The 16,909-nt window shown below is 34.7% G+C and overlaps 1 protein-coding gene across 1 annotated transcript; it reads left to right on the top strand.

Annotated features, from left to right (window-relative positions):
- Positions 1-6,314: 6,314 nt before the first annotated feature.
- LOC113291434 lies at positions 6,315-7,598 on the top strand. Its single transcript, XM_026540969.1, has one exon. It carries the CDS (start codon positions 6,315-6,317, stop codon positions 7,596-7,598), a length of 1,284 nt encoding a protein of 427 aa, XP_026396754.1.
- Positions 7,599-16,909: the final 9,311 nt, after the last annotated feature.

Genomic DNA, 16,909 nt, shown 5'->3' with positions numbered 1-16,909 from the left:
TCTTGTATGTGGATAAAGCATGTCCCTCCAAAAGTTCAAATCTTCTTATGGTCAGCTGCTCAAAATGCTATTCCCACTGTAGATAATCTTTTAAGAAGAGGATGCAATGTTAACAACACAAGGTGTTAGAGCATAGCTCGGTTGAACCCACCAAGCGTTGGTATGTCAATTTTGGTTGTCATATTTTAGTGAATCAAAACTCATGTTAAGAGTTGCTCGATTATATACTAGAGTCAACTTCGTATAGGTTAGCTTTAAAGTATTAGGATATGAGACATTACAAGTATTGCGAAAACTTGAAGATGTGAAGAAGCAAGGAGCTACAACGAAAACAATCATCCTTCCGCTTGAGGTTAGTGATATTTGACTTGAAATGTTTCATTCCCTAACTATTTTTCAAGTCATGCATATTGAAAATATAACTGCGAAGCATATTTGAACTCTAGATAGACATAGTATTAAGGAATACAATTTATTGCTTAACCATTAAACTTTGTAGATAAGACATCACCATAATCATTTGAATGCTATTGTGATTATGTATGGGTATGAGGTGAGGATTTCATCCTAGGGAACACTGTTTTACATGTGTTTGAGAACAATCTGATTGCATCTAGTTTGTTTATGCTTGAGAATCTTCTCTTCTGATATAAGATTCACTCAAACTAGTTCAGAGTTTCGACAGGGATCTTTAGACTATTGTTAGTGCTAAAGACGATCTTGTGATAATCCATTGTTAACAGACTCCGTTCTGTGCGTGATTTATCACAAGAGATTCAAGTGATTGTGTGCAGGTTTATATTGAAGATCTAAGAAGATTTGAAGACAGAGAAGATATTGAAGATTTCTGATTTGTGGGTTCATAATCTTTGGTGTGCACAATACTTGTTTCGGTAAAATAGGATCCAATTAATAATCGGTTTATCCTTGTGATAGATTGGATTGATTAATTGAGTAGATCGGCATCAACACAATTCTTTGGATTAATAGTGTTGTTGGCTTAATCTTAAACGATTATTTCGGTAATTGAACATAAGATAGATCTAAGGACCTGACAAAGGAGTTTATGTTAAGATAAACAGAAGAGCCTTTGTCCAACTCATATCACTTGGTTAAATAGAGTTGATACCAAACAGATTTGTTGTTCCTTTACTGTTTGGAATACGAACCAAAGGAATTTTTCCAAGTACATGACTTATTCATAGGTCGGAGGCGTGGGAATACAGACGGAACTAGGTGAACTATAGGTTAGTTGCTTGGTCTCAACTATACGAAGTTAGGTGTAATTTTGTGTAGCGGCTTAATCCTGAGAGTACTTAATTCTGGACAAGGTCCCGGTTTTTTTTTGCATTTGCGGTTTCCTCGTTAACAAAATCTTAATGTGTCATTTACTTTATATTTCCGCGTTATAATTGTTTTATTATAATTAAAGTAAATTACACAAACATTAATTCCCATTTACTTGATAAGTGAATCCTATTGTGTTTGGTTAAGTCTGAACCTTTTTATCAAGTAACATATTTCGTTGTTGTATTGTCTCGATCTCGTATCCATATATGATCACACGAAGTGTGAACCGATTAGTTGTATTGTCTCGACTCAGTCCATAGACAATCACTTTCGGAGAAAGGACTTATAGGTAGGAAAAGTTTTAGCTTGAGGTATATTTGGGTACCCTCGCCTTTTCTACAAGAGAACCCATGATTAATTTAATCGGAATACACAACCAAATAAATCACAAACGAATCTATGATTAGTTAGTTGTAAATGCTCACACAAGAAGACTTATGGATCCGCACATTATATACATAAAATATGGATCAAGGAAGATCAATACTGCGGAATATACAAGGATTCATTCTATCTTCATCACTATTTTCATAACGACATACAATAGACATAATCCTCGTAAACAAAAGATTTTAACCTATCTTCCATCAAAGAATTGACAATATAGGCTTAACTTTTATTATGCCAAGAGTTCATCGATCTTGTATCAATACATGCATATCGACATATAAACGAGATAACTTTTGACATTGTATGGGACAATAATAGTTCACGGACGCAAACACACATATTCCATAACATATTGTAATATATAAAATCATAAAGATTAATACTGCAAAAAATCATCTTCCAAACCAACTTTAGAGTTTAAACAAATAAATCTAAAAACATGAAGATGAAAACGTTGGACATAGCTATGTGTACTCACAATAATAGCTATTCCAAACACTAGTTATCATTCTTAAACAAAAACAAGAATAAAGTTCTCTTAAGAAGTTTCCTAGTCAAATAAATCATCTAATTAAGTCGAGCTAAAAGATCTCGAACAGAGACAAGTTCCTCATTGGCATCCTTCAACTTGATCCTCACGAACTCGAGATTTCTTTTAGCGATTACGAATTGTTCACGTAAAACTTGAAAATCTTGAAGAAGATTTCCAACCAGTTGTTGAGACATTTGAACTGGTTGATTGTTTACATGATCTATTGTCTGGTAGAAGTTTATAAGAACATGATTCTCATAAAACCCAGCAATAACATCTCTTCCAATCTCGACTTCCTTCTTGCACCCTTCCATTCTTTGCACCTTTAATCCTCAGGAGATTGTTTCTGTTACCGAACTAGTATATACCAAGAATTTTTTTTCATGATATATATATATATATATGAGATACATATAGGAAAAACCTTAGGGTTAATGTCGGTAATGTCCAGGTACGCAAACGCTCACGGTTATGAAACATGTTCTAAACCGTATGAGCAAAGGAGCCTTATATCAAAAGACTTTGCCAAGAGATTTATAAGACACGGAAGGAACATTGAAAAACCAGTGGTTCAAACAAGCCACATAAAACGAATTACAAACGAGTAATACAACAACCATTTTTGTCAAGATGGGTTATATCTTGAACTCAATGTGCATTCTTTTAAGGTTGGAATGAGAATGCACAGTTTATAAAATGATTACGTTGTTGTATGAGCGAGTAGCTCATCATCGTTTTCCTTCTCTGAGGTACAAGGATAAGTAGCGGTAATATTTTCAAAATAATTATTATGATAAGGATGAGTCATACCTGAAAATGCTTTCTTCCTTAATTTTTTGATTTTCTGCTTATTTATACTGGTCTTTAAATCGGCAGCACGATTGTTGATATGAATGTAATCAGAACCCGATACTTTTGACACATTGTGATCCTTGCCAATAGATGATATTCCCTCCTTTATTGAAATATCCTTCTTACTTTGACGTCTTTTTCTCTTTACTGGAACATCAACCGACTTAGTTGTCCATATGTGTTTCTTTCCTCTACGATTGTAGAATAAATTTGAATCATACTTATAACTAATAGAAGAATTGTCACTGTACTTTTCAGGATTCGAGACAATGACGTTCCCAGTATGAAGAGAAACAGGTTTGATTACTTCTTTTGACATCCATATGAGAATGTTATGAAGTTTTTCATTCCTTATCCGAAAGCGACATTTCCTTTCAACATGACCTTTGTATCCATAGTAGTAGCAGTTAAAGGTTTTTCCGGCTCTCCTATGACCTTTCTTTGAAGGATGACAATCTTTGTTTACATCATCACCAGTTGTAGTAGATGATTTTTCACATAGTGAATTGTCATTAGCAAGGATAAAGTTTATCTTTCCAGTGCTTGGAGATTCTATTCCTTTATAGCCCAGACCACGTGTATCACGATGTTCTTTACATGCTCCTAATATGGAAGATAATTTTGTAGAGATAATATTGAACCTTTTTAGAATCTCTTCTAGAGACTTTACCTTGTTGAATGCTCTAGATAGATCATCCTTCAGTTGCTTCTCTTTGATGCGAAAGAGTTGTTCTTTGTCATTAGCCTCTTTCAGTTGAGAGGCACACATTGCCTTAGATTCTGCAAGTTTTTCTTTCAACTCATAGATACTCTTCTGAAGTTTTTCATATTCAGCGTCCTTTGACCTGATTTCTTCATCATGGTCTTTGAGGATGGATTGTAGCAGTGTATAACCACTATCATATCCTTTAAAGAGTTTTTTTAGTTTCCTGTTTTCACAACAGAGAGGAAACAAGTATTCTGCCAGGTAGGCAGATGATCATTTTTCATCTATGATATCGTCAAAGAGTATGATATATTGCTAGATGTCTCCTTTATATATTTTTCAAATCAGGGTTTGGAATCTAAGTTACCTTGGTAACAAAGCATTCAATATTCACCGTCAGATGAAAAACCTGATTTCTCCAAGCTAATATCTTTCAACCGTTAGATCGAAACTTAGCTTGTCATACACAAATGAAATGTGTTTCATTTAGGTTTGAGTAACCGTACCTAAACGTGTACACTTGGTTGGTTCACAAATAGTTAATCGAGGTTAGCCATATGAGTACTTTCATATCAATCATATTCATCTTTCTCATAACTAGTTCAAATGACTCATAAGAACTAGTTGATAGAGTTGTTCAATTGCTTAGGTCTTTATTCATAGACACAATTGAAACAAAATCGGTTTGATTTACTTGAATCAATTCGTGAACAATAAAGCCACAGTTTGCAAAGATTACATTCCTTATTGATTTATTGTTTTAAGTTCATGAACTTTCGATTTGAGAAATAACCAGCTTGGGTACGCGTACGGTACGTGTACCTTAGCTTACCGGATTTGAGTTTGGAAACTCAGCAGAAATTTTCGGTTCGAAAACTTCCGTGAGTACGCGTACGGGTACGCTTACCTGAGGTGGTTGGTTTTCCAGTTTGTATACTACAAACTCCAGCAGAAATTTTCGGTTAGAAAACTTCCGCCAGTACGCGTACCCAACCTCTCTCCTTTACCAATGTCGCATGCACAAGTGCACACAATTGGTTACCGAAACATGGATTTATACACTAATGTGCGGACACACTATATATGCTTATATCCATAGATGGTTACATAATCTCAACTCTATATTTCAATCATTGAAATATTCTTCTATAATGTTAATAACAATCGTTATTCACGACTATCGTCATCAAAGCTATTTTCAAGATTGAAACGTCATCATGACTTTCGTCAAGGATAAAGATAAAAAGTGGTTAAAGCGAAAGCTTACCAACAAATATTTCGAGAAAAATATAAGCGAGTAAACTCGACTCGAAATAGCGAATGTGTATGTATGAAAACTATCATACCTATACGACTTGGTCTCAAGAATAAGAGATAGAAAGATAGACTTTTGAGTGATATATAAGTTCAATTCTCCACATACCTTTTAGTCGGATGAAGTTCCACTGGTTCCTCGAGTAGTTCTTCGTCTTCGTAAGATAATCGCCACGGAGTCTGAAGCTCAACTACACTAATCTGTCCTAAACCGAGACTTAGCTATAAGTAGTCTAGAAATCAAGACATATAGTTTTGACAACTAAACTTGACAAACATGCTTGAGATAACAACGCATGCGAGTTCGACCGAGCAGTGCTCTAACAAGAGGGTGTTCCATACTGTAGTTTCAATTGGGCAGTGCAGAGGCAATTGGACATCTTGAAAAGACGAGGGTACCCAAATATACTACAATCTTAAACTTTTCCACCTATAAGCAGGGCCGGCCCTGAGGCAATGCAGTCAAAGGCTATCTTTGGGGCATCACGATCAGGGGGGCAGCATAAAATTTTTTTATTAGGGGAGTTTTATGTTATAACAGAAAACTGGGGGTCTAGAAAAGAATTATAAATACAAAATATGATGCATTTTTAAAAGAACAAAGGGCATGTTATAAAGAAGGAGTTATAAGAGGGGTTAATACTAAAATATCAAAGGAGTTAACACTAAATACATAACAAGTGGGACGGATTTCACATTTTCACTTCAGATTTTTTTTTTTTGTTAAACTTCTCGTTCTCTCCGTCGGCTGAAAACTCCATTGCTCCAGGCTTCCAACCTCCATGATGGTGTGATCCTTCCTATTTTTCTTCCCAATAAGTCAACAACAATTAAATCTTTACGGTAAGTTTATGAAAAACAGATTATCACTTATATTATATGATTAGTTTTCTTTTTAATCTTTTGATTTCTGCTAGAAAACCTAAATTGTATTTTTATGGCAAAAAAATTCAAAACCCCAATTAATCTTTTGATTTCTAAATACCCAACGATCATATATATATATATATCTTAGTTACAGGATCTAAATAATTTGTTGATTTTAAAAGAGCTACAATTTAGGCATTTAGGGTTAGGATTATTTTGAAGAAATAAATTGTGTACTGTTTTTGTTGTTTAACATATTTTTTTTGCTTGTTGTGTAATATATGTATTTGATTAATTGCAGGCATGGTTCTGAAAAGAAAGCAATCTTCTGGATGTCAAAATAGGAAGAAAAAGAAAAAGAGATTGGAATCTACTAAATCTCTAGTAGGTTCTTTTGATAAGTTTTTGATTAGGAATCAACCAGCAATTGAGAATAAGGGCGATGAGGATAATGCTACAGATGATAATGGTAAGAATGAGGGGAATGGGGATGATGGTGCTGCTGATAATGGTTTAAATGAGGGGAATGGGGATGATGGTGCTGCTGATAATAGTATGAATGAGGGGAATGGAGATGATGGTGTTGCTGATAATGGTATGAATGAGGGCAATGAGAATGAGGGTGATGCTGATAATAGTATGAATGAGGGAAATGTGAATGATGGTGATGCTGATAATGGTATGAATGATATCAATGAGAATGATAGAAGGGGGGATAATGTCAACAAGACGGTAGGAACGAATGAAGTTGGTAATTATTGTGAAGAGTTAAGCCATATAGATATGTTTGATCCGGCTAATTGGAATACAATTGATAAAAAGCTTGTTGATTTTTTGGTAGAGAAGGGTCTAGTGAGAATTGATAATATCAAGTTCCCTAGAGATTCCAAGGGCGATCATTTCTCTAGCACTTATTACTTTCGGAGAATGAGCAATTTTGAGAAACAAGAAAGGAGATGGCTAGTGTATTCGACATCTTTGGATAAGGTATTCTGTTTTTGTTGTAAATTGTTTAAGAAGAGGGAAACTAATTATCAGTTGTGTGAAAGTGGGTTCAATGATTGGAATAACCTAAGTGGAAGACTTAGTACTCATGAAAACAGTGGAGAGCATGCTGTTTGTATGTTTAATTGGCTTGAGTTGGAATTACGATTGAGAAAGGAAAAAACCATTGATAAGAGAATACAAGAACAGATCAATAGAGAGAAGATACATTATAAAGATGTTTTGGAGAGGATGATGGACGACATCTTGTTCCTAGCGAAGAATGGTTTAGCATTTCGTGGGGATAGTGAGAAAATTTATACAAAAAATAATGGAAACTTCTTAAGTTTCATAGAGGTACTTGCAAAATATGATCCCGTGTTAAAGTATCACTTGGAGAGTATCGAAAAGAATGAAATGCGGTATCATTATCTTAGCCACAAAATTCAGAATGAACTGATTTCAATGCTTGCTGATGAGACGCGAAAGCTTATTCTGAAAAAAATCCACGAGGCGAAATACTTCTCAATTATTCTTGATTGTACTCCGGATGTTTCTCGCAGGGAACAAATGTCCATTATAATCAGATGCGTAGATGTTTAAACAGCAAGAATTGAGGAATATTTTCTTGGGTTTTTGAAAGTTGAAGATAAAACATGAGAAGGTTTGTTTTTTGAACTTCAAGAAGCATTGATAAACCTTGGATTAAATATTGATGATATAAGAGGGCAGGGATATGACAATGGAGAAAATATGAAAGGAAAACACAAAGGTGTACAAGCAAGACTACTCGAGATTAATCCAAGATCATTCTACACACCGTGTGCTTGTCATAGTCTAAATCTAATACTTTGTGATATGGCTAAGTCATGTCCTAAAGGATTGTCTTTTTTTGGATCCATACAACGTATTTATACGTTATTCTCGGCTTCTACTAATCGATGGGATTTGTTCAAAGAAGAGATTGGAGAGAAAGGTTTGACTCTTAAACCATTATGCGATACTAGGTGGGAAAGCCGTGTAGCAAGTATCAAAGCGATAAGATACCAAGCTCCTGAAATACGCAAAGCTTTAGAGAAGTTGCGAGATTCATCCTCTATTTCTCAAGAAGTCAGCACAGCCGAGAGCCTAGTAAGTTTTGATATGCATAATTTTGAATTTTATGTTAGCTTGACAATCTGGTATAAACTTTTATTTGCTGTTAATACCGTGAGTAAATCTTTGCAATATGAAAATATGGATATTGGTGTTGCTATAGAAAAAACAAAAGGTCTAATTGTTTTTTTTAAAGAGTATAGAAAAGATGGGTTCCAAAAGGCAATGGAAGAAGCAAAGGAGATTGCAGATGGTATGAATAGTGAACCTACATTTCGTGAAGTTCGCACCACTCGTACTTGCGAACCAATATCAGGTGAGGAATTTTTTAGAAGAACTTACTTTTTATATATAATGGACAGTGCTATATCATCATTCAAGGCCAGGTTTGAACAATTTCGATTATATGAAAAAATATTTGGTTTTCTGTTTGACTCGAACAAGTTAAGAACTATGAGTGAGAATGAATTGATGAGGTCCTGTCTCGCACTTGAAGGTTATTTGAAGCATGGTACATCTAGAGATATTGATGGCAGGGAGTTATATTTGGAATTGTTAGTCATGAGAGTTGCATTACCTAAGGCTTATAGCAAACCAATGGAGGTTTTACAATTTTTACTAAGAATGGATGGTTGCTACCCAAATGCGTGGATTGCTTATAGGATACTGGTCACAATTCCGGTAACAGTTGCATCGGCGGAAAGAAGTTTTTCTAAGCTAAAGTTGATTTTATCGTATCTTCGATCAACTATGTCAGAAGAGAGATTAATTGGATTGTCTATGCTGGCAATTGAAACAGATATGGTTATGCAAGTTGATTTTAAAGTTATACTTAATGATTTTGCATCTAGAAATGTAAGAAGAATCAACTTTCAATAGATGTTATTTGTATGATTATCTGAACCCTTTACTTTTATTGTTTTCTGAACCATAATTTGCTTGACATATTTACATGCTGAGAATTATATACTTATGGAAAGGTTTGTCTAGTAAACATATATATGTACAGACTTATATGAAAGGGGGCAACATTTTTTTGGTTTTCTTTGGGGCAGCAAAATGTTAGGGCCGGCCCTTCCTATAAGTCCTCTTACCTAAAGTGATTTTCTATGGACTGTGTCGAGACAATATAACGAATCGTTATTCATACTTTGTGTGATCGTCTATGGATACGATATCGAAACAATACAACAATCAAGGTGTGATTACTTGATAATAGGTTCGGACTTAACCAAACTCTATAGGATCACTATCAAGTAATACGGAGTTAATGTTTGTATAATTTACTTTAAATTATAATAACAACAATTACGATTGCGGAAAAAAAGTAAATGACACCGTAAGATTTTGTTAACGAGGAAACCGTAAATGCAGAAAACCCCCGGGACCTAGTCCAGAATTAAATACTCTCATAATTAAGCCGCTATACAAAATCACACCAACTTCGTATAGTTGAGACCAAGCAACTAAACCTATAGTTCACCTAGTTTCTTCAATATCCCCGTGCTTCCGACATTCAATAAGTGCACGCACTGGAACAATTCCTTTGGTTCGTATTCCAAACAGTAAAGGAACAACAAATCTGTTCGGTAACAACTCTATTCAATCTCAGTGATACGAGTTAGACAAAGGCTCTTCTGTTTAATCCAATAAACTCCTTTGTCAGGTTTATGTCTATCTATCCAACAACTACCAAAGTAGCAGAGTTTAGATTTCGCAATCAAAAATAGGATCTACCAAGATATTATTTAATGATGCCGATCTACACAACTAAACAATCAAATCTATCAAAGATAAATCGATTATAGTTGAATCCCAGCCGATCAAGTTTTGTGCACACCAAAGATTATGAACCCAAATAAGAAATCTTCTTCGTCTTCAAATCTTATTAAATCTTCAATAAACACATGCACACCCCAACTTGAATCTCTTGTGATCAATCACGCACAGAATGGAGTCTGTTAACAATGGATTATCACAAGACGTCTTTAGATCTACAACTAGTTCTAAAGATCCCGTTGACACTTCGATCTAGTTTGAGTGAATCTTATATCAGAAGAGAAGATTCTCAAGAATAAAAAAACTATATGCAATCAAAGTTCAACAACCGTTAGTCAATCAAATCAAATCGAAAACTAATAATACTGCAATTATCTAGTTTACCACCAACGGTACTCGTAGAGCTTCTTGATCCCACAGAAGTCTTTAAACGAGCGGTCGTAAGAAATTTCGCCTAATTAGGGTACTTTCCTCTCCGAATAGACGGCTCCACCAGTAACAACACAACAAGGTAGTTTTGCTGGCTCTTAGGATAGTTTGCTCGAAATGCAAACTTGGGTATTTATAGACCAAGTAAGTTTGGACACCAAGGAATTTCCAAAACAAAATATTCCCAAGATATGCAATAAATTCCAAATTCGGTTTTCATAATTCCTAGAAATGATATGTCCAAAATTAACCGAAATCCTACTAGAAAATCTCTAATTAGTAAATGCACATTACCAATTTTTATTTTCCATAGATATGCATTTTAATTGTTGGTAATTAAAAGCATATAAATTTAACAACCTTAATTAAAATATTCTCAACTTATTTCGGTCCGGGATCTCCTTGTGTTAGAGCATTGCTCGGTTGAACCCACCAAGCGTTGGTATGTCAAGATTGGTTGTCATATTTAGTTCCAAAACTCGAGTCGCTATTATGTAAACTACAGTCAACTTCGATAGGTTAGACTATAAATGATAGAAGTATTGTGCTCCAGTTACTCACAAAGATCTGAAGATGGATTGAAGACAACCAAGCCATCACCCTTCAGCTTGAGGTTAGTAACTATGACTTGACTTGTTCCATATCTATCTTGTGTCTTTTAAGTCGTGTATATTGAAAACAAAACTGCGAAGCATGATTACACTTAAGTTAGACATAGTATTAAGGAATATAATACGAGGTTTATTGCTTAACTATTAAACTTTGTAGATAAGACATCGACATAATCGGTTGAATGCTATTGTGATTATGTATGGGTATAAGGTGAGGATTTCATCCTAGGAAACAATGTTTTACATGTGTTTTAAGGAAGTAAGTTCATAAACTTGTTTATGAATCGAAAAGGAAATCGCCAGACGTTATTGGGATTGTTATTCATTGCATATCTTGTGAACAACCAATATGTGTGATTTAGTATAACCGCTCATGACTTTTTTTTGTTCTTGGTAAAACTATTCACAAAGGCCTGACTTATGTATTGGTATGACTTTTATTAGTGAAACCGATCTTAAGTAATCACCTGAGATGGTATGATCGGGTTTGTGATTTTATGTCTGACTAAATATGGGAAAGGGGAACTGATCCTAGTAAGAGGTGCAGTGCATCACAAAGGGGAACCGATCCTTGTATGGGGTTTAGCAAGGTTTATAGCAAAAAGAGGAACCAATCCTATGAACATGTGCAACACGTTTTTAGGCAAAGGGGAACCCATCCTATGAACATGTGCAACACATATAAGTTAGATACCATAAATATGTGGGGAACCGATCCTAGTACTTAGTCAACCGAATTTTGGAAAGCTAGTGTGACTATGCACAGTACTCACATGGAGGTAGAACCGAAACTTTTTTTGGTAGAACCGTTAAACCCATGATTGTGATTGAATGTTTGTTTGATCAATCACATAGTTCTTAAAAGTCAGATGAACCAATTCTAAACTTGTTTGGAAGTCTGGCAAATCGGTTTCAAGGTTGTAAGTGTGAAAGAGAATTTACAAAGTAAGGATGTCGACATACTTTAAACACGTGCTGTGAATGTTTATTTCTTTAATTGTTCAAAGTTATTCCTTAATAGCTAAAGGAAGAAAATCCCAGGATCGAAACATAAGTAAGTTAAGAATCTTTTAATTAAGGTTATTAATTTCATTTTCTAGGGAAATACAAGAATTAGTAATGTGCATTTACTAATTAGATTTTCCGAGAGATTTCGATCATTATTTTTGGACAGAGCATTTCCAGGAATTATGGAAACCGAATTTGTGCTTTAATGAATATCTTGAGAATATTTTAGGTTTTGGAAATTCCTTGGTATCCAAACTTCCTTGTATATAAATATTTGAAGTTTTCCTTTCTAGCAAACCAATCCTTCATAACAACAGACTTCCTCTTTGTTGTTGTTACTGGTGTAGCCGCCTCTTCGGAGAGGAGAGTAACCTAATTAGGCGAAATCTCTTACGGCCGCTCAGTTTAAAGTCTTCTTTGGGATTGAGAAGCTCTAGCGTGTACTGTTGGTGGGAAACTAGATAATTGCAGTTTATCTTTTGTTTTCGATTGATTTGATTGACTAACGGTTGTTGAATCTTTGATTGCACCTAGTTTGTTTATTCTTGAGAACCTTATCTTCTGATATAAGGCTCACTTAAACTAGATCAAAGATTTAACGTTTCTATAGATCTAAGTTTTTTCTAGATCCGTAAGATAGATTCATTGATTTTCCATTGTTAACAAACTCCTTTCTGTGCGACAAATCAATAAGAAATCAAGTTTGTTTTTGCAGATTGTTACTTTGAAGATCAAATCGAAGATTGAAGATTTTGAGGAGTTGAAGAAGAAGTTGTTGTGAACCATTAAGAAGATATATTAGATTTAGTCATAAAGAGAACTCCTGTTCTGCTAGGATATCTAGTATCAAATATATATTGAGAACTTCGGTTCTGCTTGATATTATCAAAACAATTATCTATAGAGAACTTCGATTCTGCTAGATATTGTCAAAAAAAGGATACTGCTGAAGCTGGGTAACTAGGATTTAAGTTTACTTAGTAGTGTCTACACGAAGTTGCAGGTTTACTTTTTGTAGCGTCTTAATTCACTGAGTATTCAAATCTGGACTAGGTCCCGAGGTTTTTCTACAAGATTGTAGTTTTCCTCGTTAACAAAATTCTGGTGTGTGATTTACTTTATTTCCGCATTATAATTGTTTTTATATTATAACTAAAGTAATTACACTTGTACGTTAACTAGGCACTTGATATTTATCTTATAAGGTTTCGGTTATCAAGTGAACACTTTGTTGTAGTATTGTCTCGATTTCATATCCATAGATGATCACACAAAGTGTATTGGATTTCTCCACTTGTCTGATATAATTATTCACGTGCCCTATTTCAAGTGGACACTGTGTTGAAATATTCCTTGAGTGATTGTTTCTCCAAGAGGTTTATACACGGTAGAGATTGAATATGTTCTGATCAAATAAAAAGATTATGGTGTATTTGGGTACCCTCGTCTTTTCACCTTGAGTTATTAAGGAATATCTTTGAAGAATAAAATATAAGAGTTACTGAACATGTTCAAAGTATGTCGACATCTTATTCTTTGTAAATCCTTTTTCATATATACAATCTTGGAACCGATTATACCATACTTCCAAACAAGTTTAGAACCGGTTCATCTGATTTCCAAGAAATATGTGATTGATCAAATCAACAAACTAATCATGGGTTTACGGTTCTACCAAACACAAGGATCGGTTCTACCTTAATATGGTTACTGAGACCGGTTACATCAGTTACCAAATCGGTTACGTCAATTACCAGGACCGGTTACCATATTGTCATGGTATTACTTGTGATCGGTCACACCAGTTACCAAGATCGGTTACACCAATTACCAGGACCGTTTACACCAATTATAAGGATCGATTACACATTATTTTGTGATCGGTCACACTAATTACAAATATCGATCATACCATCTTAGGTGATTACTTAGGATTGGTTACACTAATAGAAGTCATACCAATACATAAGTCAGGCATTGTGACTAGTTTTACCAAGATACATAACAAGTTATGATCGGTTCACCAACTCACATATATTGGTACTCCAAAGATATGCAATGAATAACAATACCAATAAGCCTAGCGATTTCCCTTTCGATTCATAAAACAAGTTCATGAATGTATTTCCTTTAAAGGAATGTAAACATTGTTTCCTAGGACGAAATCTTCACCCATACCCGTACACATAATCACAATAGCATTCATATGATTATGTCGATGTTTTATATACGAAATTCAAAAGATAAGCATTATAATTCGTATTTTAATTCCTTAATACTATGTCTACTAGAGTATAATCATTCACAGCTTCGCAGTTATGTTTTCAATATAACACGACTTTGAAAAACGGGGGTACAACAACCACACCCAATATTTCGATTAGCAATCTGTATGGACTAACTCCAATATACTTTCAAGAGAATCAACTAGACTCAATCTTAATAAAGTATATCAAAGAGTTATATCTCTCTTTCTCGACTCAATTCTTACTCAAGCAAATAGAAATCTGCGAGTCTAATTGAATACAAGAGAAATCACTTGAATGGAACCAAAGACCAATGTTCAAGTATCAATCAATTTCAATCAACAACCAAAGGTCGGATTTCCAATTGATTGATTCTAACGCACAACCTGTGATATTTCAATTATATAACAAAATATAATGCGGAAAAGAAATAACACATACACAAGAATTTTGTTAACGAGGAAACCGCAAATGCAGAAAAACCCCGGAACCTAGTCCAGATTGAACACACACCGTATTAAGCCGCTACAAACACTAGCCTACTACAAACTAACTTCGGTCTGGACTGTAGTTGAACCCCAATCAATCTCACACTGATCCAAGGTACAATTACGCTACTTATGTCTCTGATCCCAGCAGGATACTACGCACTTGATTCCCTTAGCTGATCTCACCCATAACTAAGAGTTGTTACGACCCAAAGTCGAAGACTTTAACAAACAAATATGTATCACACAGAAAAGTCTATAATAATAGATAAATCTGTCTCCCACAGAAATACCTACAAGTTTTTGTTCCGTCTTTTGATAAATCAAGGTGAACAAGAACCAATTAATAACCCGGACTTATATTCCCGAAGAACAACCTAGTATTATCAATCACCTCACAATAATCTTAATCGACGCGACTAAAGAAGATATTGTGGAATCACAAACGATAAGACGAAGATGTTTGTTACTACTTTTATATCTTGCCTATCAAAGATATTAATCTCAAGCCAATCGTTGCAATTGTACTCAACACGATAGAATATACAAGATCAGATCACACAACTACGAGAAAGTAGTATCGGTCTGGCTTCACAATCCCAATGTTAGCTTAGTAACAAAGCATTCAATATTCACCGTTAGATGAAAACCTGATTAGATTCAATCTAATATCTTTCAACCGTTAGATCGAAAACTTAGCTTGGTACACACAAATGAAATGCGCGTTTTTAGGTTTGCGTAACCGTACCCAAACATGTACATTTGTTGGTTCAACAGTAGTTAACCAAATGGTTAGCCATATGAGCACTTTCATATCAACCATATTCTTCTTCACCATAACTAGTTAAAATGACTAAAATGAACTAGTTAGAGAGTTGTTCAATTGTATAAATCTTATATAACTATACAAGACACAGTCGAAGCAAAAAATATTTGATTCACTCGAATCGATTCATGAACTTTATAGCCACAGTTTGCAATTTGCATTCCTTAGTTTATATAAATATAAGTTCACAAATAATCGTCTTTATATATAACCAACTCAAGTTCGCAGACTTAGTTTGCGGACTTAATTTCCCGGAAGGAGTTCACAAACTCCAGCATATTTTCTCGGGATGAGAACCTCCGCCAGTTCGCGGACTGGGTTCGCGGACTGAGTTCACAACTCTTGTTCCGATTTTCCTGATCAACAAAGTACGCATACTTTGGTTCAAGGAATAAATACTTATACATATATGTGTTGCCACACAATGCTTATATCCAACATGGTTATATAATCTGAACTCTCATTTCAATCATTGAAACATTCTTAGAGGACGTTATATAGTTGTTATTCACAAACTATTTTTCATCAAAGCGATTTTCAAGAGATTCAAATAACTAACATGAGTTTCGTCACGAGTGAAGATGAACTTGGACAAAGCGAAAGCTTACCAACACATATTTCGAGAAATAGATAAGCGAGATAAACTCGGCTTGAAATAGCAAATGATAGCAAAACGACTTTTGTCTCAAGGTAGGAGAGAGTGGATAGACTTTTGAGTGATAGATAAGTTCAAGTCTCCACATACCTTTTAGTCGATGAAGTTCCACCAGTTCCTTGAGTAGTTCTTCGTCTTATATGATGATCGCCATTGAGTTCTTGAGCTCAACTACACTTTCTATCCTAGTATGAGACTTAGCTATAGTAGAATAGAAATCAAGACTTATAGTTTTGATCACTAACATTGATAAACATGCTTGAGATAGCAACGCATGCGAGTTCGACCGAGCAGTTCTCTAACAATCTCCCCCTTTGTCAATTTTAGTGACAAAACTATCAATATATATGGAATACAAAACTAAATGATAAACTTTTGTAGCTTCTATTCCACATGCCTAATCTTCAACATTACTCGAAATCTTTGTCACTTCCAAGTACTCCAATGATCCCAAAGGTTGTAAGTTCAGCATCATCGTTGTTGAAAATCCGTAGCTATAACAATGAGAAAACAAGTATTCTCAATCATTGTTATACAGTGTCATAGTATTATTACACAACATCAAATTTCAATTGTATCACAACTTTGACAATAATACTATAGTGATATGTATCACTCCCCCTTAGTCAATACTCCATCTCACATGGAAACCACTCCCCCTTATATAATGATCCGAAATCCATATGTATTTGTAGTGTGAACTACATATTAATTCCCCCCCTTTTTGTCAATAAAATTGGCAAAGGCACGAAAATGGGATCCTAATGAAATTTCCAA

Source organism: Papaver somniferum, chromosome 6, assembly GCF_003573695.1.
Source record: "Papaver somniferum cultivar HN1 chromosome 6, ASM357369v1, whole genome shotgun sequence".
Taxonomy (NCBI): domain Eukaryota; kingdom Viridiplantae; phylum Streptophyta; class Magnoliopsida; order Ranunculales; family Papaveraceae; genus Papaver; species Papaver somniferum.
This window is presented reverse-complemented; position numbering and strand designations above follow the sequence as displayed.